The sequence below is a fragment of the Schistosoma haematobium genome, chromosome ZW, assembly GCF_000699445.3.
Source record: "Schistosoma haematobium chromosome ZW, whole genome shotgun sequence".
NCBI lineage: Eukaryota > Metazoa > Platyhelminthes > Trematoda > Strigeidida > Schistosomatidae > Schistosoma > Schistosoma haematobium.
The window spans coordinates 47,607,333-47,634,363 of record NC_067195.1 but is presented as its reverse complement, the minus strand read 5'-3'; the positions used below and the strand labels follow the sequence as shown (position 1 = coordinate 47,634,363).

General features: G+C 31.2%; 2 protein-coding genes across 2 annotated transcripts in view; both read right to left on the bottom strand.

Annotated features, from left to right (window-relative positions):
- Window positions 1-9: 9 nt before the first annotated feature.
- CISD3 (CDGSH iron sulfur domain 3) lies at window positions 10-17,175 on the bottom strand (the record flags this gene model as incomplete). The annotated part of the gene is made up of 8 exons (XM_035734208.2): window positions 10-2,107; window positions 3,339-3,789; window positions 4,884-5,108; window positions 6,940-7,095; window positions 8,649-8,852; window positions 11,843-11,985; window positions 14,732-14,909; window positions 17,155-17,175. The coding sequence occupies 8 exons, from the start codon at window positions 17,173-17,175 to the stop codon at window positions 1,842-1,844; spliced, it is 1,644 nt and encodes a 547-aa protein (XP_035588948.2). The 3' UTR covers window positions 10-1,841.
- Window positions 17,176-25,682: 8,507 nt separating this feature from the next.
- Window positions 25,683-27,031, bottom strand: part of PGM3_1 (Phosphoglucomutase-3) — a gene marked incomplete at its 5' end in the record, with an annotated part of 34,594 nt that continues 33,245 nt past the window's right edge. Inside the window, one exon of the mRNA XM_051211582.1 lies at window positions 25,683-26,221. The remainder of the gene's footprint in view (window positions 26,222-27,031) is intronic.

Below are 27,031 nucleotides of genomic sequence, written 5' to 3'. Positions count from 1 at the left end.
AGTTGTTCATGGAACATTCAGTTTGAAAAGGTTCTTTTTATTGTAAGAAATAAGGTTATAGAAGAATTGAAAGGAAGTATGAGATTAACATAATCATTATCAAATAAAGATGACATGAGAATTTTTCAAAAAAATATATTCTTTCTTGTACAAAGAAATGTAATGTATGCATAACGTTTTTAATGAAGTCAATTTTCTAAATTGTATTCAGAACATTTCTGTGATTGAAGATAATTTTCGGTTGTACAACTGTTTATTTCAGCATGCATAACAAGATCACGAAGAATTGACTGCTTTATTTGTAAAACAAAGAAGAAAGAAGTCACAGGATAAAGAGAATAAATCGAAACCTATTATCACAATACTCCTACTTACAGTCGTCATTTATTAATATACACATATTTAAGCATGTTTCTATTGAATTCTTGATTATGGACGAACCAGTCAGAAACTGCTGAGCGACCTCAAGGCCATTGCACCTATTTCAGTATCCAATGATCATATACGATCGGTTTACAGAGGATTTTAAAGACGTTATAATTGAGCGGCTACAACGGATGGGATTAGTGAGAAGTTTCTTTATTTGTGATTACAGTGGTCAAATGACTCCTGAACCTTGTACAAACTAACGTGATGATGTATTTTGACGTAATATATGTTTGAGGAAAACGTGTTTTAGAACGGGAACCTTTTTCTCTCATTCCCGATTGAGACTAAGACAGATTGTGATGATTGTTGCAAACTGGATAATAAAAGTACCAATAACACCAACTGTAACCTTTGCAGATGTTACTGAAGCTTCGGCAGTTCAATGGCATGAGTACTGTCGAGATATATGACATAAAAATCACATACTTTCATGAATCGTTTGAAGGAGGTGGGAGAATCATAGATATAGACGGGACGGTTGTTAGAAAACATAAATTCAATAGAGCACGAAGTGTTAAAAAAGACTGGGTAAGTAGGGTTTCCATAAATATACTTAACAGGCCCTTGGTATACACGATAGATCATCCCAAAAATGACAATTCCAGAGCGTTAGAAACCGATAAGCTACAACCATAATACCAACTATACGAGAGTATGTGTAGCCGGGAACCACAGTATATACAGATGCCTGGAGAGCATATCGATGTTTACATAGACTTGATCACGTGTATCGTGTCATCGTCAACAAGTGAAATTTTGTAGACCCCACCACCGGAGTGCATACAAATAATATAGGAGCAATGTGGTTGAGACTGGAAGAATTTTTGCGACCTTATCATGGTTCCAGAGGTTGACTATTATGGAGGTGTATGGACGAGTTCCTGTATCGTATACATTACGACTTCAGAACTGTAGAGCCTCTTTCTAAACTTGAGAAGTCCTTAAACCATGTCAAAGAAGTGTATCCCCACTAATTTTTTATTTTTTATAATATATTCTTACTCTATACCTACTGCTTTCTGATTGAGTGAACTTTCTTAAGATAATTTAATATACGTTCAAAGGTCATCCACAAATTATGGTCTCGCCCCATAAACTATTGATTTTAGAATAAAATTCGCAATTCTACTTAGCTGTTAAACATTAATTATTCCGTTCATAAGCATAAGAAATGTATTGAACAAGATTACAAGCTAATCAGTTTTTGAAGCACTAGTAACTTAACATTAGTTTGTAATCACCTCTTTTTTACTAAAGAACACAGCATAAAAATATCGTAACAAAAATGAATGAGTTAACTGAATTCATCCAAAAACATTAAACAAGATCTAATTACCTATTTAAATTTTCACCCGAATTCATCATTAAATTGAAGATAGGTTAAATTACCAAACATACATAAACACTTACCATTATTTGACTGTACGCTCAACAGTTTCAATGAATTCTTTTATATTATCAAAATGTTCTTTACCTTCATAATCGATTTGTTCATTTGATTGTTTAGGAAATATTTTAATTCGAGGCATTTTAGTAGCTGTTAATTCTTCATAGTCATTTAAATCATAATATGAATAACCAAATAATAAATCGGTTCGATGAAGTTCTTGATAATATTGTGATAATTTTGTAAATTCTTCATGAATTGTTCGATTACATCCCATACACCATTTGGCTGCTAAAAATAGAATGTAATCAAAAGAACTAATTTTTGAGAAACTTGTAGCTGTAGTGATGAAACTTTATCTAAGCTAGATGTCATCAGTAGATTAATTGTCCGGCGAATTGGAGCTTTTAACTAGTATAATTTAATATTTAGGAAGACTAATTTTACTTAGACATACAAAGAATGAATTTTCACCTGAGGGTTACAACAGAATATCTATTAAATTATTTTATTTAGTAAACATCTGACTTAAGTCACGAGAATGAAGCCATCAACTCAATTTTATTCCGTTTAAGGTGTGTTTTTTGACAGTAACAAGAGGTATCTAATAGGTTTTGTTATTCAAAGATGATAAAATGATATATTTAATTCTATCAGACCGAAGAGAGATAGACTGTGAGTAGAATCTTATTCACAAAATCAAATATCCTATTAAAATGATAAATTTTAATAAAGTGTAACACGTACCGAAATATTACTACAAGTATTTTCATTCAATCTCAATGTTTACATGGACAAGGAGGATCTAATCTGGATATTATATAGCGAGTAAAACTAAAATATCATTGAATTGACGCGTAACAATAATTCTAATGAATTAACTTTGAAGGAATGTAATAAATGAGAACACGTTTAATTTTTCTGTTTTTGATATCTTCACTTACAATAAATCAGTATAAGTTCTGTGAAACAACTTGAAATCTCAAACTAAGAAATACTTTTGATTCGATTCAAGACATTTTCAGATTTTTCCTTTGAATGCTCAGTAGAAAAACTATTCTACTCAAGTTAATATTTCACGCAAATTAGGTATACTTGCAACTAACCAATAACTAATAAAAACCACTAGTGGTCTCTAATATGGAAATGTTAATGATCTACAACATACATTATTAAGTGATTTAGAAGTTATCTACAAACCAAATTTATCGATTCGCATGACGTAATCCTCTAATTAATATGAATGAAGTTTAGCTTGATAATACAGAGTAATGTATTATATATCATTTTTAGAGCATTCATATGAGAATGAAACTTAGCAAACTAGGTTATCTGTTTTCATTGACACAAACCTCAATAACAATCAGTATTCGTTTTTTTTTTCAAAACTTAGAGGTTAATATTCGAGGGCAATGTTTAAACGGCATTAAAAAAACGATTAAATGTATCGTTTTCTTTAGAATATATATATATATATATATATATATATAGTAATCATATTTGGGATAAACAAATGACTCACTAAAATAAACAACAGATGTCCAGTCAGGATTCTTTACTAATGTTTTGAATGTTGCCCCAACAACTTTATGTATAAATTTTAATTTCATCGGTGGTGTTTTAGTCATACAAGACAAGGGAATATGTCCCATATTTTCATAATCATCACTGACGTTTTCATCATACTCTGGTACAACTTCACTTATATAGTAAGGTGATAATTCACGCTGTAGGAGTTGGTTAAAAAAGTTGACAATTTCTTGAGATTCGATCATATTCAACAGATCACGATCATTAAATCCTTTCCGTCCAAATTCAAATTTAGGTCCTTTCAGACGATAACGAATTCGTGACCTCTCTTTGGAAGTAGCCACTAATTGAAATCGTGGATAACCATAACCAACATGAACACCGTGTTGCTGACTAAATTTCAAGTTAATTTCATTTGCCATATCAACAAAATAGCAACGTATCTAAAAGAAAAAAATGGAAAGAAAAAAATCACTCAAATATTTCAACTGCTGTCAAATTACTTGTATCAAGATTTTAATTAGTTCAATGTTCTGAAGATAAACTATATAAATATAAATCTGATCTTCAAAACATGAAACCAATCAGTTATGATCTATTTTCATTTATACATCAGACAGTCATTACTAGAAGTTGACAACTTGAGCCTTCATAAATAATCGACTGTTCACCTGTGAAAACTGTTGGATTTAATTTTTGACAACTCCCTGTGAAGCATACTACTTTAATAAAGTATATACACTTAAATCCTAATCATAAACCTATGAAAATAAATTCTAAAACATTCTTTTTTACAATTCTTTTACAGTTACATCAGACAACGGTGAAGGATGTCTGATTGCTTTGTTACCTTAACTATTCATTTGTTTTCTGATTTGTAACTCAGTCGTACTATTCAGGTTGAATACATTTTATCGGAATGAGTCAGTTAAGCTGTTCTTATGCTTCGTCAATCATTAAACGATTTTATTTTGTAAAATTTATCGAGTTGAAATTCGAGATTAGGTTCCTTAAGGAGATGTTCAGTTTTGCCAAATCAATAAATTAAGTATTTGTATAAATCAACGAAGCATCTACAACCTTTGATTTTTTAATGATTTGAAATCTGAAGCACGTTTCTGAAATATTTCATTGATTGTTAATATACCTAAGTATGAACCTACACAGAACCCGGTAATGTTTATTTTGAATCCAAATGTCCGTCACAACCTACATATGCTTGAATAAACACATTATGGTTCTATACTTAAAGATCAATGTTTGACATAACTTTCGGTAATAAACAATGTGTAATTGAAACGGTTTTTATTAACCCAAAATTTACAGGAATAATTTAAATTCAAAAGACACTATAATGTAAGTCAAAGTTTGTGTAAAGCAACAAAATTCTTTAGGCATTAAAGTCGGTCAGTGATTAGAATTACAAGTTTGGCATTACGAACTTTCTAGAAAATTGAATATTTAACAGATATATGATGAAATTAGATTATACAAATTTAGAAACTAAAAACCAAAAAAACACAACTACTTCACATACCTCTTTTCTAAATAGTTTACAAGCATTTCGATAATTATCTAATGCTAATGAAAATTCAAAATCAGACTGTATCAGAAATAAATATGTATCATATTTGATTGTAGCACTATCAAAGTAAGTTAGTTCACCAAATTGGAATTCATTAACAATTGGTAAAGATTCAATAAATAAATAAGAACCTAATGATTCAATATTCCAATCATCTGAATAAATTAAACGAAATGGCTAAAATAAAAATGAAAATACGAAATATGTTCTTATTAGTATAAATGATTTGTAATGTTTATTGCATTTGAACTGAATTTACACTACATACTGAATCTATCTGTATAGGAGTTGTGGAAATTATTAAGTGTTTGATTAAGATCATGAACCGATTGATGTTATACCATCATTGAAAACCTGGAAGCACTGGATGGCCGTTTTGTTCTATTGTGGCACTAAGATACCTGTCTCTACCCGACACGGATGATAGTCGCGCGATTTTGTGGATTGGTTGAGGTTAGACATTAAGACCATCGGATACCAGCTCACTAGTCTAGTAGGTTAAGTGTTCGCGCGTGAAACTGAAGGTCCTGGGTTCGAATCCCGCGAGCGGGATCGTGGATGCGCACTGACGAGGAGTCCCAAAATAGGACGAAACGGTCGTCCAGTGCTTCCAGGTTTTCAATGGTGTTCTAACATTGATCGATTCATGATCTCAAACAAATATGTTTATTTAAATGATTCGATCGACTATATTTCCAAAAAGATGAAAATACATTATATTTCCTAAGGTAATCGGAATGATGGACGATTCCAATTAAAAACTATTAATAAAGTGCTATAAAAACTGTAAAGTCAATTTCTTTAAAAATGGATCAAAGTTAGACAAAAATAAAAAACCCAGTACTTATTTTATTTTATTGCAGTCAAACAGATAAAGACATTTTATAAATTAATTTCCCAAAAGTGAATTACAAAAATTGAAAGAAAACTAGATCATTTATATTTTAATCTAAACATTTTTTTCTTTACTCTTAAGTGAAACTTAACATTTACTGATTCCTGCTAAATACCAAATGAAATTCATTTATTACCTATAATTTTACTTGATATAATTGTACAGTGGAATATAAGTAAGATCCAAAATATGTTCAATATACTAGCGGTCATGTTATCATTCGTAGTGAGATTTGAGCCCAGTACGGATCACTCCAAGCATCACACGTTTGTCTATTAGGGTACTGAGTGATAACCCTACATGTAATAGTAAGATTATACTTTAAGACACTTGTCAGGTGATATTTCCTATTTGTTTAGAACAGACTACAGATAATCGTGATACAATGTTGTTGTTACGTTATCTCTACTTTGATTACTTTATACAAACAAGTATTCCAAATTAATCATACATTTACTTTTCTATCAAACTCTATTGTTATTCACCATATAATACTCTAAAGTTAGTAAATTTTTTTTCACTTGAATTATCACTGAAACTGATTATAAACGTTTATGTGATTAAAATGAGGTTTGATATGAGATTGTCTTTACAGTCATTCTTTATAAAACAGTCTCTGGAATTATCATATGACAATCAAATCACCTGTTGGTACCAGGAAGCGTTAATGCTTCAAATTTATGTGTCTAACTCTCAATATTCAAAATATAGTGACGTGACTCATCTTCGAAGATTTGGCCTACCTGAAGACTCTACACTGAGTTAAAATGATAAATGGGTACTTCATGATTAATAATGAACGATAAGATAGTTCGAAATTTTTAATCAACTGGATTTTATAGTTCGGTCGATAAAGTATCGAGTCAATATTATAACTGGAGCTTGAATAAAAAACTTACTACATTAGTTTTCAGAAGCTTTTAATCTTTATTCATCCATAAAATATATCTTTCCATCAACTGTGTCTTTATTGATTTAATTAAAGCTTTGTCCTAACTATACTTTACTATTTACTGGAGTATTAAATGCATCAGAATGTCTTAATAATAATATGGTTGAAATTATTGCTCATAAATATGGCTTAAAATGACAGATATTTATGCATAAAATTACCTCAGTCTCTTCAGACTCTTTTCTAATTAACAATAAACTTTGGTTTGTTATGTTGAAATGATCGAAAATTGTTTCATTATAAACTAAGCCATATACTATATGATCAGCTTGTTCAGCAACTGTACTAATATTCATCATTATTTTTTCATCTAAATCCTGTAAATATAAAGAAGAAATAAATTGGGCATATAATGAAATTATTCAACATACAAACAATGACAGTATTAACAATATAATTAAAAACTGATTTCTATTGAATGTATGTGTATGTGTGTATGTATAAGCATATGCTATTTATGTATATGTATGCTATTGTGTAGCTTTTAGAAGAAATTTACATAGAGGTCATTTCTGTTTTTACACTATGAACTGATTTTAGACAATCATTGAGAATCAGAAGGGATGGGAAGTTATTTCATCATCGTATAAGAATCTTTAGTAGCGCATATTCACGATCTCATATCAGGTGTGAAACAAAGATCACAAACGGAAATGATTGATAGTCGCATGATATCATGAATTTAATAGGGTCAGAAATTCAAGTCGTTAAATATCAACTCATTGATCTGGACGTTAGGCACTCACTGAGAAATCTGAATGTCCTGGATTCGGACCCAGTTGGATCCTGTATGGGCACTTCTAAAGGCTCACATAACAGAATAAAACAGTTATCCAGTACTTCATGGACCTCATCGGTTGTCTAAAATCAGTATGTGATGCAACACTACAAAATTCGTCCAACTACACAACCCCTATACTAAAAGAGGTCTCTTTGCAGGATAGTCTATTGTAACATAACTGTTATGTTTTGTTTTAACATCTCATTCATTTAATATTGAGTTGGTCAATACAGTATTTGAGGAGATGCATTTAAAACAATTAGATTATTGTCCAGATCATATGATCCTTTGGACGCATTTAACGGAAATGTAACATTTTATGTTGAAATACCAAAATAAGAAATGTTTAATTATATTAAATACTGATTTAGGTTCATTTTCGTTTGCTAGACCATACTCTATTTATTGAATCGTAATCTTTATTGTGCGTATATAAAGTGAATAATTCTGTAAACTGGACCTTACCAAGCAGATATGGTATTCTATTGTACTGCATTTTAATCTTCTATCTCCTAAAACATTTAGTCTGCAATTAAGTAAAAGTGAATCTCGGTGATTCATATTAATGTTTTCAATTATTCATCTGGAAAAGTGTTAATCAAAACCACATATGATTATCCCAATTACATTAAAATATCATAATGTTACATACTGAATAAAATGATACTTATTATCTCTATTGTTATTTACTAAAGACTAGGTGAACTCAAAAACATTTTGAAGAATGATGACGTATTTGTATATGAATTATATGCAAACTTTAGGATATTACTGAAATAAAACTCATTTCACTGTCTAACGTTTTTGATGAACGTGATTATGTACGTTTACCAACATTGGTCACATGAACAGTCGAGGCTATACGCACAGTATGTACATATGCCAATAATAGAATGATCAATTGCAGTCTTAAACCTCAATGGGAAGATTCAAACAAATAATACCAAGTGAACATGAACAATCTAGTTGGAATCTGCAAAGTAATTTAATCGCTAGAGTTTAACATTCAATAATTATTTTTGGATGAGTTTCTTTTGAACAATTTTAATTTCAATGAATGTAGTGTAGAAATATATGATTTAATCTTACTTTCATAAATATGATAGCAACTAGATTATTGATCATAATAAATTCATTGGTTTCATTAATACTTCTTAATAATTTTATTGGTGAACCAATTTTTCGTCTTATCCATTCATATATTGGATTGCCATGATTTCCATTGATTTTCATTAATTCTTTATATTCGGATTTATATTTTCCACCATCACGAAAATATGTAACTGATGGTATCTTTAACAAAATAAACAAATAGAATATGAGAAAATTTTTTATATAATTGTTATATGCTAGTGAAGATTAAATTATAGGTAACTTCTGAGAACTAATTATGGACTAATATTGAATGTATGTTCTTATTGTATATCTATACTCCTCTTGTTACAAGCTATATTTTGATTCATAGACTATTATTATACGATTTACTGTTTTCAATTTATACCCAATCTATTAATTACCGTCTCCCACATTCACAGCTACTTTTAGCTAGATCTTGTACAAATGTTATTTTCTATTTTATGGTGTGATGTGATCTCTTTAGTTTGTATATAAACCCAGTATGTTGGAAATATATTATTCATATCGTGGAGGCTGATATTGGTGTTCTGGACTCAACAGGCAGAGCTAGACAGGAAGAAGAACCGATAAGAATTCTAGACTGCTCGTACGGGCGTAATAGTCATTGGGCAAGTCGATAAGTTACTATTCTCTAATTGGCGGCATCATTACGTTATAAATTAATAGAGCACAAGGCTATAAGTAATAAAAATAATATTTATTTGTTCACCATATCTTCAGAAAAAGCAACATACGATAGTGATCTCTTTGGTTACAACAAGTCTTTGGTTACCATTGTATTTGAACTTGAAAACATTCGAACTGTTATACGTAAAATTCTCAATACTCTATTTGATTATACTTTAACTTTCAAAGTGGTCATATATGAACACTATGAATGTTGCTTGACTCAAACAAGTTTTCTAGGGAGTGGCATTTTACGACATTTCTTGCAAAATAAACGATTCTTATAACTTTCATTCAATTCAAGACTTCTTGTATTGAATTTTATTGTGTAATCAGTAATAAATACTATTCGTATATATATAAATTGTGTATGTCAATCACGTAAAATTAAAATAAATAGGATCCATTTATTATTATGTTACTTTTTTAGATGTAATATAAGTCCTATCTTTAGCCAGTAACGAAAACGTAGTGTTAGGATAATTAAAAATCAACTTAACCACTTATATATAAGTAACACCATAGAAAAGTAGTCCAGGTTACAAGGTGAAAAATAATAAAAACTAATTGATAAATGCTCACTGAATTAGTCATTCTGAAGTAATAAAGTAAAATTGATGATAACATAATCTCAGAATGGGTTTTGTGGAGATTTTTAGAAATTTCATAGGTTGAAATCATGAATCAATTGAAGCTAGACCACCATGGAAAACCTGGAAGCACTGGACAGTCGTTTCGTCCTAGTATGGGACTCCTCAGCAGTGCGCACCCAGTGGTCTAGTGATCAAGTGCTCGCGCGCGAAACCAGTAAGTCCTGGGTTCGAATCCCGCGGGGTGCAGGATCGTGGGTACGCAATGTTGAGGAGTCGCATACTAGGACGAAACGGCCGTCCAGTGCTTCCAGGTTTTCCATAGTGGTCTAGCTTCAATTAACTCATGATTTCAACCTATGAGATTACATAATCATCATATTATTAATCTGATTATCATAATAAGAAAATAATTGCTCAATTATGAAAATCCTGTTTTCCTCATTCTACATTCATTTGTATGAAAAGTAACTATTGAAATTCATGTACTCTAATGCAAATGCTTTCTGTTTGCTTATTAATCACTGTATTCTGTCAGTAAATCTATCAAAAAAAACCGATTATGCGATCAAAGAATGATTTTTGATAGATTAGTCTTTCACACGTCGTTCTTGACTTATCTTCAATGTATTTTTAGTCAGAGCATTATCGGTGGAGGTTTTTCGGTATTTTCTTGCTAACGGTAACAGTAGAATTAAACTCATTAGTCGATATTGCTATCTACATTCTTAATATGAATTTCTTGATAACACTTGTGAATCTACTTTACTCAAATCCAATAATGACTAATAGTAGAATTCAATAAATAGATTATCCAGTCTATTAGATGATTATTAGCAAATTATATGCTTACTCATCAGAATACATAACCATTCTGACTGACAATAAGATTTAATTATGATAGGATGTTCTATGCTTTCTATAATTGGTTTTAATTCTGTTACATTATGGTTCTCAATACTAATTCAGTTGTATTTAGCAGTCAACTTATTTCCAGTAAATACTTAAAAATCTCCAGTATACTTCTTACCTAGAATATAATTGAATATGATCATAACAAAAATTACTTGTTCTACTATGAAGTATGAACGATACCATGAAAAGAAAAAAATTAAAAAAATGTGGCTTTAGTGTATTTAGTTTTGGTTGTTGGTGGACTCTAGGATGCATTTTTCGTCCTATTCTGAACTTGTCAACTGAATGAACCTGCACCTAAGCTGACGTTTACTCTGGGACGCAAATCTAATTCCATTCACTTCAAACACCAAATATGTTATCCAATAAGATATCAAGTCCAGATAGCCATCAATTTTTCTCAAAAAATACGAAGGTATTACTATGTATTAGTACTAACCTTAATTAAAACTCTTGACTGTTGGTTGGTTCAAGTAAACTGTTGAATTATTATCTCATTAACATAATCAATTTTATGTATGTGAAAGTGCTATTACTTAAAATATTTCTTTTAATCAGATTACATTATTTCCTAGTAACTTAACAATAAGAATAATTCAAAATTACTTTATTCTTTAGTTTTAGGTAGAATTTCAATTGTTTAAAATATATATGAAATTTTAATAATAATAACAATTAGTTAAACCCATTTTAGTGAATTTGTTTATTATAATCAGATCATGGATGCACACTGCTGAGGAGTCCCATATTAGGACGAAACGTCCGTCAAGTGCTTCCAGGCTTACCATGATGATTTAGCTTCAATTGGTTCATGAATTCAACTATTAAATTTGTTTATTATATAAACATTAATAAATGTAATATGTAAAAAAAAATAGTAGAAATATTTTAAGTTGAATGATAAGTAAATTTTGTATTATATTAAAGTGTATACATATGTTTATATAATGCAAATAGAAATAAAGCTGTACTTACGTAAATATTCAACTTCTTTTCAATCTCATCATAAAAGGTTGCACATACAGTAACTACTGAAATTGGTAGCATAGTTTCATCTACTTTATGAGATGTTTCATTAAATAATTTATAAATTGATTCTTGCTGATGACCATGATCATCTAAAAATATTGTAAAATAATTATTATTAATTAAATAATTAAATTGGACTTCAACTGGTTTTCTAATCATCAAATGGTTAATAAATCTCATTAATGAATAACTATTATCATATACCTCAAGTGTATATACTTCGAATTCATACATTCTATGATGTGTATATTCTTATTGTGTGATTGTCATGTAATTTGATAGGTAGTAATTACGTTTGGTTGTATTTATTTTATAAAATATTCTTCTTACTAATCATTCAATGTCATCAATTAGGTTTTTTACTTTACACCAGATTTACTTAATATGGAAAAGTATTTGATTCATTGTTTTAGGAAGTTTATAAACTTCCGTTGGTGAGGATTAATAAACTAGTATAAATCTATTGTTAATAATTTTATGATTTACGGGGTATCAGACTGTTTTCCAAGCTTATTTTACATAGAGTAAATAATTTTCCGTATTTATCTATATCTAACTCAATAACTAAGTATAACTTCATATACTACTAGGCTTAGAATTACAGATAGTTGAGAAAGATTTATCCTATGGTTTAAAGTTAATTGTTATTACCATTAAAAATCTTTATTCAAATAACGATGATTTATAATGAAATCAATCTCCAAATTAACTGATTGATTAAAACAACAAGTTTAACCCAAACATATTTGATTTTTCAATACCTTAACTGAACTTATAAATGAGAATATAAACTTAAGGTTTAGTTAAATTGATGAAATGATTTTTATCTTTACATCTATGTACAGCAGATTGTGATGATTACGAAGGAACAATCAATTCAATGAAATTCCAATAAGTATTAGTATGAAAGCAATTCTTATTACAAAGATAAATGAACTCGAAAAAAAAAACTAAATAGTACTGAAAAGCTATTCATTTTAAATTCAGAATTCTCTAACAATTTAAATTCACAACTGTATTATATGATGGAATCGAACATAAGAAGTTAAGATGTTGTAATTGGTACAACAATATTTAGATAGTTCAATTTACATTTTCACCTTAAGTTCACCAATGACCTGAATCAAAATGAATTAGCTTCCTACCACATCAATCACAAAATCCATGTAGAAATTAAACATTGATTTCACTGTAGTGAGGTTTTTACTGAAGTAAAGTCCCTATCTGGGCTAATATGACTTTTTATTGCTTGCTTTCAAAAGTTCTCCAGTTGTCATAAATAGAATGAATGAACTACGTAAATTTTAAATAGAACAAGAACAAACATTGATGCAGAATCAATATTTGTTCTTGCTCTATTTAAATTCATAAAGGGAACCAATTGCATGAAATTTCTGAAAAGCCGTCTCCCTGTTCACATTTTCAAGTCACTCAACAAGTTGGTGACAATTCGTTGCAGAAAGAAACAACAAGACTAAAGTTTTTGTCACGTTGTCTTAATGATGGCTGCTTTCCTCGTCACATTATTAAAGCTGTCCGTGCCTGTAAAATACCTCCTTCGTTAAAAAATCTTCGACGAGTCAGCAAATCCCAAATTGAATGCACTAAGGAAATTATCTCTTAAAATAGAATCCCTTGGTTATGACAAAATTGTTATGGATTTAAATATTGTATGTCGTATTAAACTTATTAACTTCATTCGCGATGTTCAGTCGAAAACCAGTCACAAATTCATGAAGACATTAACCAAAACACCTGTTAAAGAACAAAACCATGTGGCATTTCCTACCAATCCACGAAAATACATACAGAACTTATCGAATAAAAAACTAAGTCGAATGGAAACTGAAGCACTCTCCCTTGGATTCAAATTTCATACCCTAAGAAAATGCAACAGAGTAGACACTGAGACGCAGTTTGAATATTTATATCAACAATTGTCAGACCTTAAACCCATGAACGACGAAAAGCATAGTTGGTTTAAATCTAAATTAGTGGATATCACAAACCAGTATGTTACGACACCAATCCCACATTCAAAGGTGTTCACCGAAGATCACCATCAAGCATTGGAAAAACTTACTAAAGACGAAACAATAATGCTATTTCGTCCGGATAAGGTTTCCGGTGTAGTCATTCTTAACACAGATGAATATATTAATAAGGTAATGTCCATTTTAAATAACTCCACCAGATTTATCATCGACAATACCCAGAAAAACTTAACAGATGCGACAGAGGAACGTGTCTCAAGAAATTTGAGCTGCATCAATGTTTATTCTTGCTCTATTTAAATTCAACTACGTAAATTTTGTTCAAGTATAATTTTGAAAGATATTCTTAGTACTTATATTCTTAACTAATTCGGACGAGTCATTCTAATATAAATTGGATAAAAACTTAAGTCAGATTTCTATTAAGACAGACATTTCTAAATTGCTAATTAAATTGAATATAGTATTGAGTGAAGGTTAGTCAGTTGTTTCCTTAATCTAAATTAAAACTTACTAGTGATTTATTCTGTCAGATCGAAACCGTCTTAATTTACTATATTGGCTCTCATCGGCTAATAATTTTGAAAACTAAACAATTAGCAATCAGTCAATCGTATGATACCATTGAAGGAATTTAGCTACACTAGTCGAATTCATCAAAACTCGCACTAACAGAGCTCTTATATTATAAATCCTAACCAGCCATTGGTTGTTAGATAAATGTGATTTAAAAGTAAATAAATTATCATTTTCGTACATATATTAACAATTTTAGAGCAACAATACGGAAGTTGATCATAAAAAAGAACATCTCATATATTGGCAATAAATTATTACTTACAGAAATAAACAACAACATGTCGTTGAACTGACAATATTTGATATAGTGTATTATTATCTATTTGTTCAACTGTACCATTTATATGATTTATCGTAAAACCGGTAGAAAATCTCAATACACCCAATGATATGATTATTAGTTGGAGTAATCCCGATTTCTTTGAAAAACACATAACTGTCTAAAAAAAGAAAGTAATAGGAATCATAGATGAAATTGATTACTGGGGAAAATAAAATCAATGACTAAAACTGTTTATGATTTTATGACGGCAACATTTATGGTTTCCTTTTCAAGAATTATATTCTTGAATTTATAAATGATAAATAAGTTATTATCTTGCTTGAACATTGTCAGCTATATTCAAATATATGAGATAGTTAGAAATAAGAAGAATTAGAAGCAAAGATCTTACTACATAATCTCCGGGGTATTACTCTACCTTAACCCTCTATATATATATCAGTCTAATCACTAAACAAATAAATTTTAATGTTTATTGTTTGTCTAAGCTAATAAACCACTCATACATTACAATAGGTAACACTCAGGATATTATTATTCACATCTGAAAATGTCCAGTAAAAAAAATCCCACTTAAATTACTTCGCATAATTTGACGGTTATTAAAACAGTTAAAATTATATGATTCATCCTTTGTTAAGTACAATGTCTAAGTATAACAATCTCACAATTATGACATTTATGACAAGTTTTCATTCACAGGTTAATAAAATATCTAAATAATAGTTATTGAAATATGACATATTTATAATATATTTACTCATGTCAAAGAAATACTGGGTGGACAATGATTGGAAATTATTCATTCTTATTAAAGCAGAACATAATGGTGTATATAATATAGCTCTGATTCTTTTAAATAATTTTTTGTAGAAAGTTTTAAAAGTGTCACTTTTGAATAGACATTTACCTATGTGACTATATTTATGTTACAATAAGAAGAATTCAGAACATTTAAAACCTTCATTGCTAGAATATTTAGTAAGTAGACTGAGTAGTCTATCAAATACTTAAATTTTTAGTGTGGGGGTTGTGGAGATTATTACGTTTTTTTTATTGAGATCACGAACATCAATCGGTTCATGATCTCAATAAAAAAACGTAATAATCTCCACAACCCCCATACTAGTAATCAACATGTGCTCGCTAGTGACTAGCTTCGTGAGGGAATTCTCGGAGTTCTAGTGAGAAGCCGTGATCAGTGGAGCTAATCCATGTTGGGTAGAGACAGGTATCTACTTCAGTACAATGGAAGTTGGTCGCGCAATTTCGTGGATTGGTTGATGTTAGACACTAACACCATTGGATGCCGGCTCAGTGGTCCAGTTGGTTGAGCGTTCGCGCGCGAGACCGAAGGCCATGGGTTCGAATCCCGCGAGCGGGATCGTGGATGCGCACTGCTAAGGAGTCCCACAATAAGACGAAACGGCCGTCCAGTGCTTCCAGGTTTCCAAAGGTGGTGGTCTAACATCAATCGGTTCATGATCTCAATAAAAAAAACTTAAATTTTTGTTCGATATTTTAATCTTAATCACAATAGATTGACACAAGAAGATTAATATGTAGAGGAAACTGTTCATTAACAAAAAGATGGATTCTGAAATTAATGTGAATTTCCTGGAAGTTAAAGGTATGTAGTTCAAATAATCTAGACAGAAAACGTCCCCAATACATAAAAGTCTGAAAGAAAAAAATATACATTCTGGTCTCTTGTCAGTTAACTTAACAGATATATTGCATTCCACTGAAGATTTAATTAAAGCGTTAAGTAGAATAATGGCGTGTATTATATTATAATATCCTCAAACTTTTCCGAGTCATATTAAACCTATTGTTTGTTTGTGGAAACAACACAGTGGCTTCTTAGCATATGAAAATCATACATTAAATACATTATTTGCACATCTTATTTCATTTGTCCTTTACATGCTTTACGATTCTTTTAATACTGTTGTTATTACAATTGCTTTCTCTTCCCTCTAATCCATTTTTGTCAATCTTCTGCTGGCAGGCATTCCACTTCCGACCGGTGCTACATACTACTTATATCTGTCAACATATGTACCACACCCCACAGTAGTATTTGTTTTTAATTTTTAAACTTACTGTTTGGCTTTTTCTTACATCTTTTGAGCCTATACTAACACTTTTGTCTTGATATAAAACAAACAGCTTTGACAATGTAGAATTACCCTCAAAAATAAATAGATTCCTATCATTACGGTTGTCAACAGATGAAATCAGAAAAATTAACAAAATATCAAAAGAATTGTATAATTCGAGAAAGGGCAAGAAAAAATTCAAAATATTCGTGGTTTAAACAAAGAAAAAAGTACGTTCATATTGAAATCAGTAGCAAACGTAACATCTAGAGTTCACACTAACAAGAGTCACTCACCTACGTGTACAATATGGACTAACATTCTGTGACTTTGTGAACTCATTTAATACATAAGTCTGCTTGTTCTATTCACTTAACTAATCTGAGTTAAGCTTCTATCGTACGTCACGATAAGCAATATGATTTCATAGTCAACGTATGACCCAATTACCTATATCGATATAGGTTCAAAATATGATCTTTTAAATTGCTACACTTATGTATAATTTTGCGTCTAACCCCAAGGTAGATTACTTGAGAAGTAATTTGAAAGAAATTATATTGAAATGTAAATAGATAGTCGTGATTTTTACTATTTCAAATGGAACCCACTAAACTTTGTGACATTTAATCGATTTGGTTTATTTCCTATATGACCGGTAGTTAACACTTCTGCTAAACCGACCGGAATCGGATGTATGTGATCAACCAGTCCGTTGTTTGCTTTCTCGTATTATGTGTTATTTCATACCGATATACGGTTCTGGGCCAACATTAGTTTACCCAACCTGCCAATCAGTTATTGTTATTCATCCTTTATGACTTTCATGGTGCTATTTATACAGATAATAATTTTGGGTCGGACTACAAAGTTACGCTTTCTTCCATTATGCCATATCTAGATATTTTCGAACTAATTTTTTTATTGTAAGTTTAATATACAGGTAATGTTTAGTAGTAAGACAGTGAATAGAATATGTCTGATAATCTTCATCTAATTACACTATCCAAATTTATCAAAGGGATCAATTGTATTAAACTTGAATGGAATAGTGTTTTAAGGTGTGGATACAAATAGCTGATGAAGTTCTGATGTAATAAAATATGCTTCCAGAATTTTTACTGATATTTTGGGACCACTGTTCACATGATAACTTCAGACACTAATCGATATTAAATGCTAAATTCATCAGTTAAAATTACGTTATAATTTCTTCTGTCCCGCATCTATTAGCCTACTATCCTACACTTGACTAATTAAACCTTCTGACCTGCACAGTTAAACTTGACCAAACATGATCTACACTTCAATTCGTCAGCCATCTGCAAGCTTTTTCTCTGTCCTCTGCCTTCAGTCCGAAGGAGGTAACTATATATTAACTTGGTGTTGTTTTTACTTATACCTTCCCATTGTTATTTATGACTGCAATTGATCAGTCTCTTGTTGGAAAATGTGCATCCTGTACGGATTGCCTCGATATAGCCTTAATTCACAAGCTTTTTAAGCAAAGATGGGTTATCAGCGAAATCCAGGACACTCGTTTTGTTCTGTTTGGGACTCGTCAGCTGGATGTACCTGCATCCCAGGATTGATAATCACTCCTAAAAGTCTCAATTATTAACTTAATATAAAGTCCAATCGGCATTGTAGTCCAAGCCTTTTCAAGGCAAATAATAAAACATGAAAGTTATCGAACATAGTTCATAAATATCAACTATGTGCTAAAAATTGTCCAGTTATTTTAACAATGTTCAAAGTGTAAAACTTGAGGTAAGATGATGTGTGCGGATATCTAGAGTTGACATTTATTGCACGGGAGTTGTGATTCCTCACCCCCCATGTTGATGAGAAATTTTAGGGTCTGATTAAAAAATTTTGAAATAGATGATTGGTTAACTTATTTTTTGAATGTATGTGCTCATGTGGCAATGAACAAACATTTTGTTACCAATAGTAATCTTTTAATTCGTTGTAAACTCTGCATTTTGCAATCTAATTAGTTCAAATCTAGGTAACCTAAAGTGGTTTGATTGGATGTGAGAATTTGCTATTTTACTTTTTTTTCGATCATGTAGAAATAGAACTGAAGTTGTTAGGTTTCATGACAAGAGAAAGATTATACATGTCATTAAAAGTAAACTGGAAAAATACTGATAACTAATTTTAATAGTAGATAACAGTGATTACTGAACTTGAAAGCTAATAAAATGTTTAATGCATAAGTAGTGAAGTGATTTCCATAAGTTATCTTAACACATAGTTTGATCTTGTAATAATCGTTATATATGAGTAAACATATAGATAAATCATTGTGATAAAATAATGAATAGGGATGTATTAATAATGCGAAACGTCAAGGATCGGTGAATGAATAAACTTTTACGTTTTCTTAAATTAATAATAATTTCTGTGAAAGAAATGAATAATATTTAGGACTGGATGATTTTATCAAAAGAAATTCTTAATACTAAAAGTTATTTTATTTCGCTTTGTAAAGTGTATCGATAATAAAGACAAGATTGTATTCTTCATGACAATAGTTTTCAGTTCAATGAGTGGTTGTTGCGTAATTTTGCAAATCCTTCAAAGGTTAAAATTTTCGCAACTATACATATTCCATTCTATATATTTCAACAGAAAATAATAATAACAAAAAAAGGATCTCTGTGTATGCGGTAATGTAAATCAGTTATTGTTCTTGGGAAGTGCGCGTTTTTTATCAGAATGGGTATCTGTAGAGATTGTAGTAATTTTAATAGTTGAATTCATGAGTCCATGTAAGCTAGACCACCACTGAAAACACGAGAGCATTGGACGGCCAGTTCGGCCTAATATGGGACTCCTTAGCAGTGTACATTCACGATCACGCACGCGGGACTCGAACCCAAAACCTGCGGTCTTGCAGGAGAACGCTTAATCTCTAGTACAGTGAGTTGACATCCAACATTGTTAATGTCTAACCTTAATCGATCTATGATCTTGCGAAACCATTCATCCATTGTCTAAAGTAGATACCTGTCCCTACTTGGCACAGTTGAGCTCCACTGGTCACGGCTTCTTACTAGAACTCCAGGAAATCATCTTGAAGTCATTCATTAGTGAGCACATGATGACTATAATCAGAATGGGGGTTTGTGGAAATTTTTTGTGAATACACAGTCTGACCAAATCATTACCTTAATTTTTGAAAGTAATTTCTAAATGACATCGCAAAAGTTATTCATTACTGACGTCTAGAATCATTTTTCAAATCACCGATTTTATTTGTTAAATGTATGAGACAGACACTAACAAATTCTATGTACATATTTGTAATATATTAATATTTTTTGATAATAAACTTGAAACAGCTAAACGTTACAAAAATAACCATTTTTGACAAGTAATTGAAATATTGGTCGCATCAAGTGTGAATTAACAGGCTTACGTCTGTCATCATAAACTTTTAGGTCGATTATACTGCTAAATGCGAATAGGGTCAACTACATAAATTGATATTTAGCTTTACCAACATTTAACTTCGATGTAATAAACAAAAGCCTACATTTGTCTAGCTGAGAAATGTGAAAAAAATATTGGAACATTCTCATTGAATTTTGCATGCACGATTGCATATGTCAAACAGTCTTTTATCGTGGGCATCTTAGTCCGTGTTATTGTCTCTGTCATTTAATTTTGAGTTTATTGAAACAATATCGTCTTATTAATTACTTAATGTGGCATCCAAATCCTTGATTGTTCGGACTACTTGTATTGCTACATCCATGAAAGTGGAGGCTCCCATCTAAAAATTAGGTGCTGATGATAACGTCAACGGTGTTGGATGCATGGTTCCGTAACCCAATTTATGAGTGAAATTATAAATAGAACTTACAATAGATGAGGGTCAAACATTGAGTGTTCATTGTACTTCTTCATGAAATATATAATAACACTATTCAAACTATCTCATTCGTCTAATCGGCTGTAGGGATCCGCTAGGTGTTCTGCGACTAATATGTGGCTTCTAATTTTTTCACCTATTATATCAATTTTCAGAAATAAATAAATAATTATTACCATTTTAAAACTAATTGGACAAAACGGGATGAAAATTTTTTTATTAAAAACATTTCCGAGATCACAGTGCATTAAATGATATTCTTGGAGTAATATGCTTTGAACGAGAATAGTTTCTTGGGATATGAAATTTATTTTTTTTAAAACCCCCTAACCCTATTTGTATTTAGATCTGATTTTACCATATGTTGCCTCAAATTCTGGTTGTTGACTTAACTAAATAATCTGATAGATGTTATCAATCAAACATGTCACAGAATACATAAAATAAAGATAAATAAACAAATAAGCTTTTACTATAGGCTTGTATTGTTGTACGAAACATGCTAGTTGTTCAACGTATATTCAGACAAGTTAACTAATTAGAAAAAAAGTATAACATTGCCATCTAGTTAATAGACGATAAATTCATAGAAGTAAAATGTAAGATGAAATCCCGATATATTAATTAATTGTTAGTCATCATGGTGCAGACACTTGTATTCCATCTCTCCTATTTATATTGTTTGCGTTTACCTATATCTGTAGGACCTCAGTTGTCAATCTTTCTTTGTACGAAACAAGACCATTTGGAAGGAAACTTGTACCATTGAAGTCAGTTGATTGTTCAGACACTACTGAATACACTGCTATTCCCGAATGGCTTTCTAAGGATTTAGGAACGCACTTTAAGCAAAGTTTATGTTCTTTCACCATCACATTCAAATAATGTGACGTCTAACTCATATGAACAACATTACAGTCATATTTGATTTCCCATACATAATTCTGTTATTTTTTGGTTGAGATCATGAATTAATTGATGTTAGACCACCGTTGGAAACCTGGAAGCACTGGACGGCCGTTTCGTCCTAGTATGGGACTCCTCAGCAGTGCGCATCCACGATCCCGCACCCTGCGGATTCGAACCCAGGACCTACTGGCTTCGCGCCTGAGCACTTAACCATTAGACCACTGAGCTCAACCAAAAACTTAACAATCTCCACAACCTCTATACTGATATCTAACATGTGCTCACTAGTGACTAGCTTCGTGAGGGAATTCTCGGAGTTCTAGTGAGAAGTCGTGACCAGTGGAGCTAATCCGTGTCGGGTAGAGACAGGTATCTACCTCAGTAAATGGAAGGTGGTCGCGCAATTTCGTGGATTGGTTGATGTTAGACACTAACACCATTAGATGCCGGCTCAGTGGTCTAATGGTTAAGTGCTCAGGCGCGAAGCCAGTAGGTCCTGGGTTCGAATCCCGCGGGGTGCGGGATCGCGGATGCGCACTGCTGAGGAGTCCCATACTAGGACGAAACGGCCGTCCAGTTCTTCCAGGTTTTCAACGGTGGTCTAACATCAATTAATTCATGATCTCAACCAAAAACTTAACAATCTCCACAACCCCTATACTGATATCTTATTTTTCTTTTGTTTTTGACTCCTACTGGTTTAGAGTTAAGAGTATAGTTCGTTTATAAAAATAATTTTATATTGTGTTAGTTCAAGATCCTTTTGGAGTTTATTTGAAATATGGAATTACTATAATGTCAACTAATTCTTTTGGTTTTTCTTTCCTCTTATCTTTTTAACTTTCCAAATTATACTTTTAACAGACACTAGGATAATTATTCATCAAAGTGGACATAACCAAATCCATTTCAGATCCCGCAATTAGATTCTATGACGAGTTGCCAAGTTTTGTTTATCATAATCTTAGCAGCTGTTATGTTTTTATAAAGGGCATTTGCTGAATTGTAATCTGAATATTTCCCAGGATGTGTTTTAAAATATATTGGTTTCTAAAGAACCATTATTTCCTTTAAGTCAAATCGCCAAAAAATGGCAATTTATGGTCGATGGATTCGATCTCTTTGGTAAAATTGATATTATTCAGTACTGTTGACGTTTTTAATGGTTATTCCACAATTTCTTCCATTTAGTCTAACTACACTTGATCAAGTTTCGGAGTTATGGTTTCAATAGTTTCACTAACCATTTTACTATCGATTAGTACGTAAGCCACCTCCTACTCTAAATATCCTTTTGTGTCTACTTCTCTCCTGTTCCATTCTTAAATCTTGCATTTATCTTTAGCACTCCACACCAGTTTCTTATTATTTTATATTTATCCTGAAGACATCCTATTAGATATTATACTATACTATATTATTATAACCTCGAATAACCCGATATAATATTTCTCCAATTACGCATCCTACTCACAGAATGTACTTTATTAAATTGGTTGTACAATGAATTTTCCTACCTCTTTATTAAATGGATTTTCAAATTACATATTTTCAATTTATCTAAGCCGTAACTGATGCAAAGGTCCCCCATCTTAACAGATAACTGTCATTCACCGATTTATATATGCTATATTTTTTAACTGGATAGCCAACTGTGTTATATCCGGAGCACTAGTTGTATAGTTGGGAAGCCGTCACTGTTATGTCCGAATGGACTCTATTGGGCCCACAGTTTAACTGCTTTTACTTGACAATCGGGAATCACTGAAATGCCTCGATTCTACTGATTATACTTTGAAGCCGAGAATCATTAAAATTACCAGTACCCAAAGTGAGAACACGAAAAACTGGTTCAACGAAGACTTATCGACTCCCTGTAAATTATATAATTCTTAGGTCACAATATAATCATTTATGTATTAGATTTTATATTAGCACACATAGGTGGAAATACATAGGATTACTGTAAAAAACACTGAACACAGTTCACCTGAATGAATACAGGGTATACAATAGTCACACTGAACGACGTTAGCACCTATCACCCTTGTCGAATTTCATAACAAACCGATAAAAAAAATGCTGACCTAATTAGTGTAATCTTATTCTGTCATATCATCATCGTAAAATAATAATTATGGGTTAACAACTGTAGATGAAGTTATTGAAAACAACTGTTTGCTTAAATATTCCTTATTTCCTCAAGACAAAAAACGCTAGAATTTTATTTTCAGATTGCTATGCAGATTTTATCACTGTCAACTCTAATTAACCAGTTGCGTACGTTTTTCGTCTTGTACATCTTACGACATAATGACGACCCCAAACGAATGTTAAAATGACATGGCCAGTTCTTAGTGAATTTGAAAACAGATGACCATGAGAAACGAAAATTAGAGATTTGGTGAACATTTCACATAATCAAATCTAAATATATTTTAATTATGACCTATTTTGAAGAGTTCTGCCTTATATTCCTAAAACCTACAAGTTAAATAAATAAACGCATTCTGTATTTCCGTTCCTTTCTTTGTTATAATATTATTGACCTCACTATTAGACTCGAATGACTTATTACATCAACATTAATTTCACTGAAACGATTTCATATGGTTTGCCTAACAAGCTTTATCTGTAAAGTTATGCTCATAAAAACATAGTATCGTCTTTCTAAACAGTTAAACTTCCTGATAATACTTGATTACGGTGAATTTATTGCAACCAGTCATGATTCGCCCAGCAGTAAAAATCGATCATGGTTTATCTATTTTGATTTTGAAGTAGCACGGCTGATCAACTCATCTGTTCAGTATAGGTTTACTGATCGTGCAGTTTGTAGTTATTATGATGGGCTTACAAGTATATCATTTTCTGAATGAATTTACACAAAAGTATTCAGTTTCATTTCTTGGTTGTACTTCAGATGCTGTGTCTCTATGTGAGTTTGTAATTATTAGTGTTATTAATTATTTACCACATACTTGAAAAAACTGTGCTTCACCGGGACTTAGTAGAAATCATTTTGGGAAAATCAATATGAGTAAATATTTCAGTTGATTAAACTGAGGGTTTATTCAATAAAATCCAACTTTATTCAAATGAATTTTTAACATGATGAATACTTGTTTGATATATTTGCCGTGTCTGTAAAACCATAGTCTATAGCACAGGCAAAAACAAAAACATACTGTGCACTTGGAGACAAAAAAAGTTCTATTACACTATCGGACAAAAATTGAAGAAAGCAACTAGAGAATTTTAAATCAAACTCGATCATCACCAGATTGATGTCATAAGAATTAACTGCAGAGAAACCTAGAAACGGAGTAGCATATATGAGATTTCTTTAGTAACCCGTCATTTCTTTAGTTATTTTATTTGTGATTGATTCAGTTTTATCTCTATAACACTGAAAACTGAAAAAAAATTCCTTAATGTGTAAAAGTTGGCACAGAATTTCGTATCCAGATTATAAGGCGAGATCTACGCGATAATGTAAACTAATACTAACAATACTGTGTTACCAAGCATGAAGAGGATCAGCAATAGAAGCCATGAAAATACACTAGGTACTCGTCACTAATATACGTATCTGCGATCCCGAAGAAAAGTTTTCTAACCTTGAAATTGGAGACCGTCGTTAAAACAGCTCATTGGTCATATTGTGGTGTGTGCTACTGATGTCGACAGATATAAATAGTATGTATCATCAATCGAAAGTGAAATGTCTAGCGGCAGAAGGTTAAAAGGATCGAAGCAAAGAGGACGAGAACGAAGAATGATTGGTGTGGAAACGAAAGAACAATGAAGTCTCAAACGATTAATTGACATTTTGCAGAAGGAACAGTCAAGTTTGAGACAATTTATTGACATTTTGCAGATGAAGTATTTACTGTATGGTTCTAAGATTTTACTATGGTGTTATGTGATTTTGTATTGAAATACATTCGATTGTCCCAACTTGTGTTCTCGTTCACTACAATATATCTGTCCGGCCGGATGAATCATCATTTAACTTTATAGAGAGCACCAGTCCCCGTGAGATACATATCCACATTACTGATGAGTAACTAATATCATGACACCTGGATTAATGGATTACTATATTGATTATCTCCAGCCAAGTAACATCAAACACAGTGTACTGGGATGTTACGTTACTCCATCTAATGTTCACAATTCAACTTGATGGATCGAATGAACGCTTTTTAGACTAATACATACAAAAAACACCCATTTAAGTTTCAGTCACAAGATATATTGATTGATGTTTTAAGGATACGGTCAATATAGACTAGTTAAGGTGATAGCATAAATTGACAGGCAAGTTGATGATACAATAAACAAAACATACATAGTCAATACGACTATACCAAATTTCATATATTATACTCATAAGATTATATTACACAAAGGTGTATACAAGTGATTTTTTATACAATCGCTAACTTTATAGAAAAAAAGTGTAATAATTAGTGTTTAGTTTTAGACTGTACTTCTTCACAATTATGGCTTCCATCACAATAGGGTGGTTCTGATGTCTGTTTACATGTACAAAACCATACTTCAGATGGTCTAAAATTAAAAGAGAGGAACGATATATATATCAATGACATTTTACTACGATTTGATTAAAAGGGATCATTATTGACTAAGTATTTCTGATTTTTTAAAGAAATTACTTCAGTCCAAACTTCAAATACATGAAAAGGGAAAATCATGCAGCAGGCATGTCAGTGATGTTAGTGATAAAAATTAGTGCTAGCTAACAATATCGTTATGTTCTAGCTTAACTAAGGATCCTTGCTCCATTAAAAAATTATCTTAAGCATAAGATTGGTGTACTTTATTCAAAGAGATATTCCAATTTTATAAATTCATTTATAAGTGTACAATACTTATGAGACAAATTTTTTTTATTATAAGAAGAGATGATGTTTGTGACTGAAGGCACAGGATGAACATATGCCAATAAGAAACTGATCAATTGCAGTGCTAAACATCAATGAGAAGATTAAAACAACCAATACAAAAATGAATTAAAATTTCTGTTATCTAAGATTATGCAAGTAGCCAAAAGGTTTAATAGTAAAATTGGAATCAATTAATGTTTGCGAAAAATATTTGTTAGCCTTGGAAACCATTTGATAGTTTTATTACATCAGTCACTAATCAGTCATCTACATACAAACTTGTGCAACGTAGAGCTAAATACAGATGTCAAACTATACTTTACTTAGAGAATTAGTATTTGTACTACGCGGCAAAAAAGATTTATGACAGATGTAATTGAAAACATCTACTTATATATGTTAATAGACTAAATTTCTCAGTATTCTAAACTTCGAACTTTATTGACTAATGTTACAACAATATTCTTTGTTT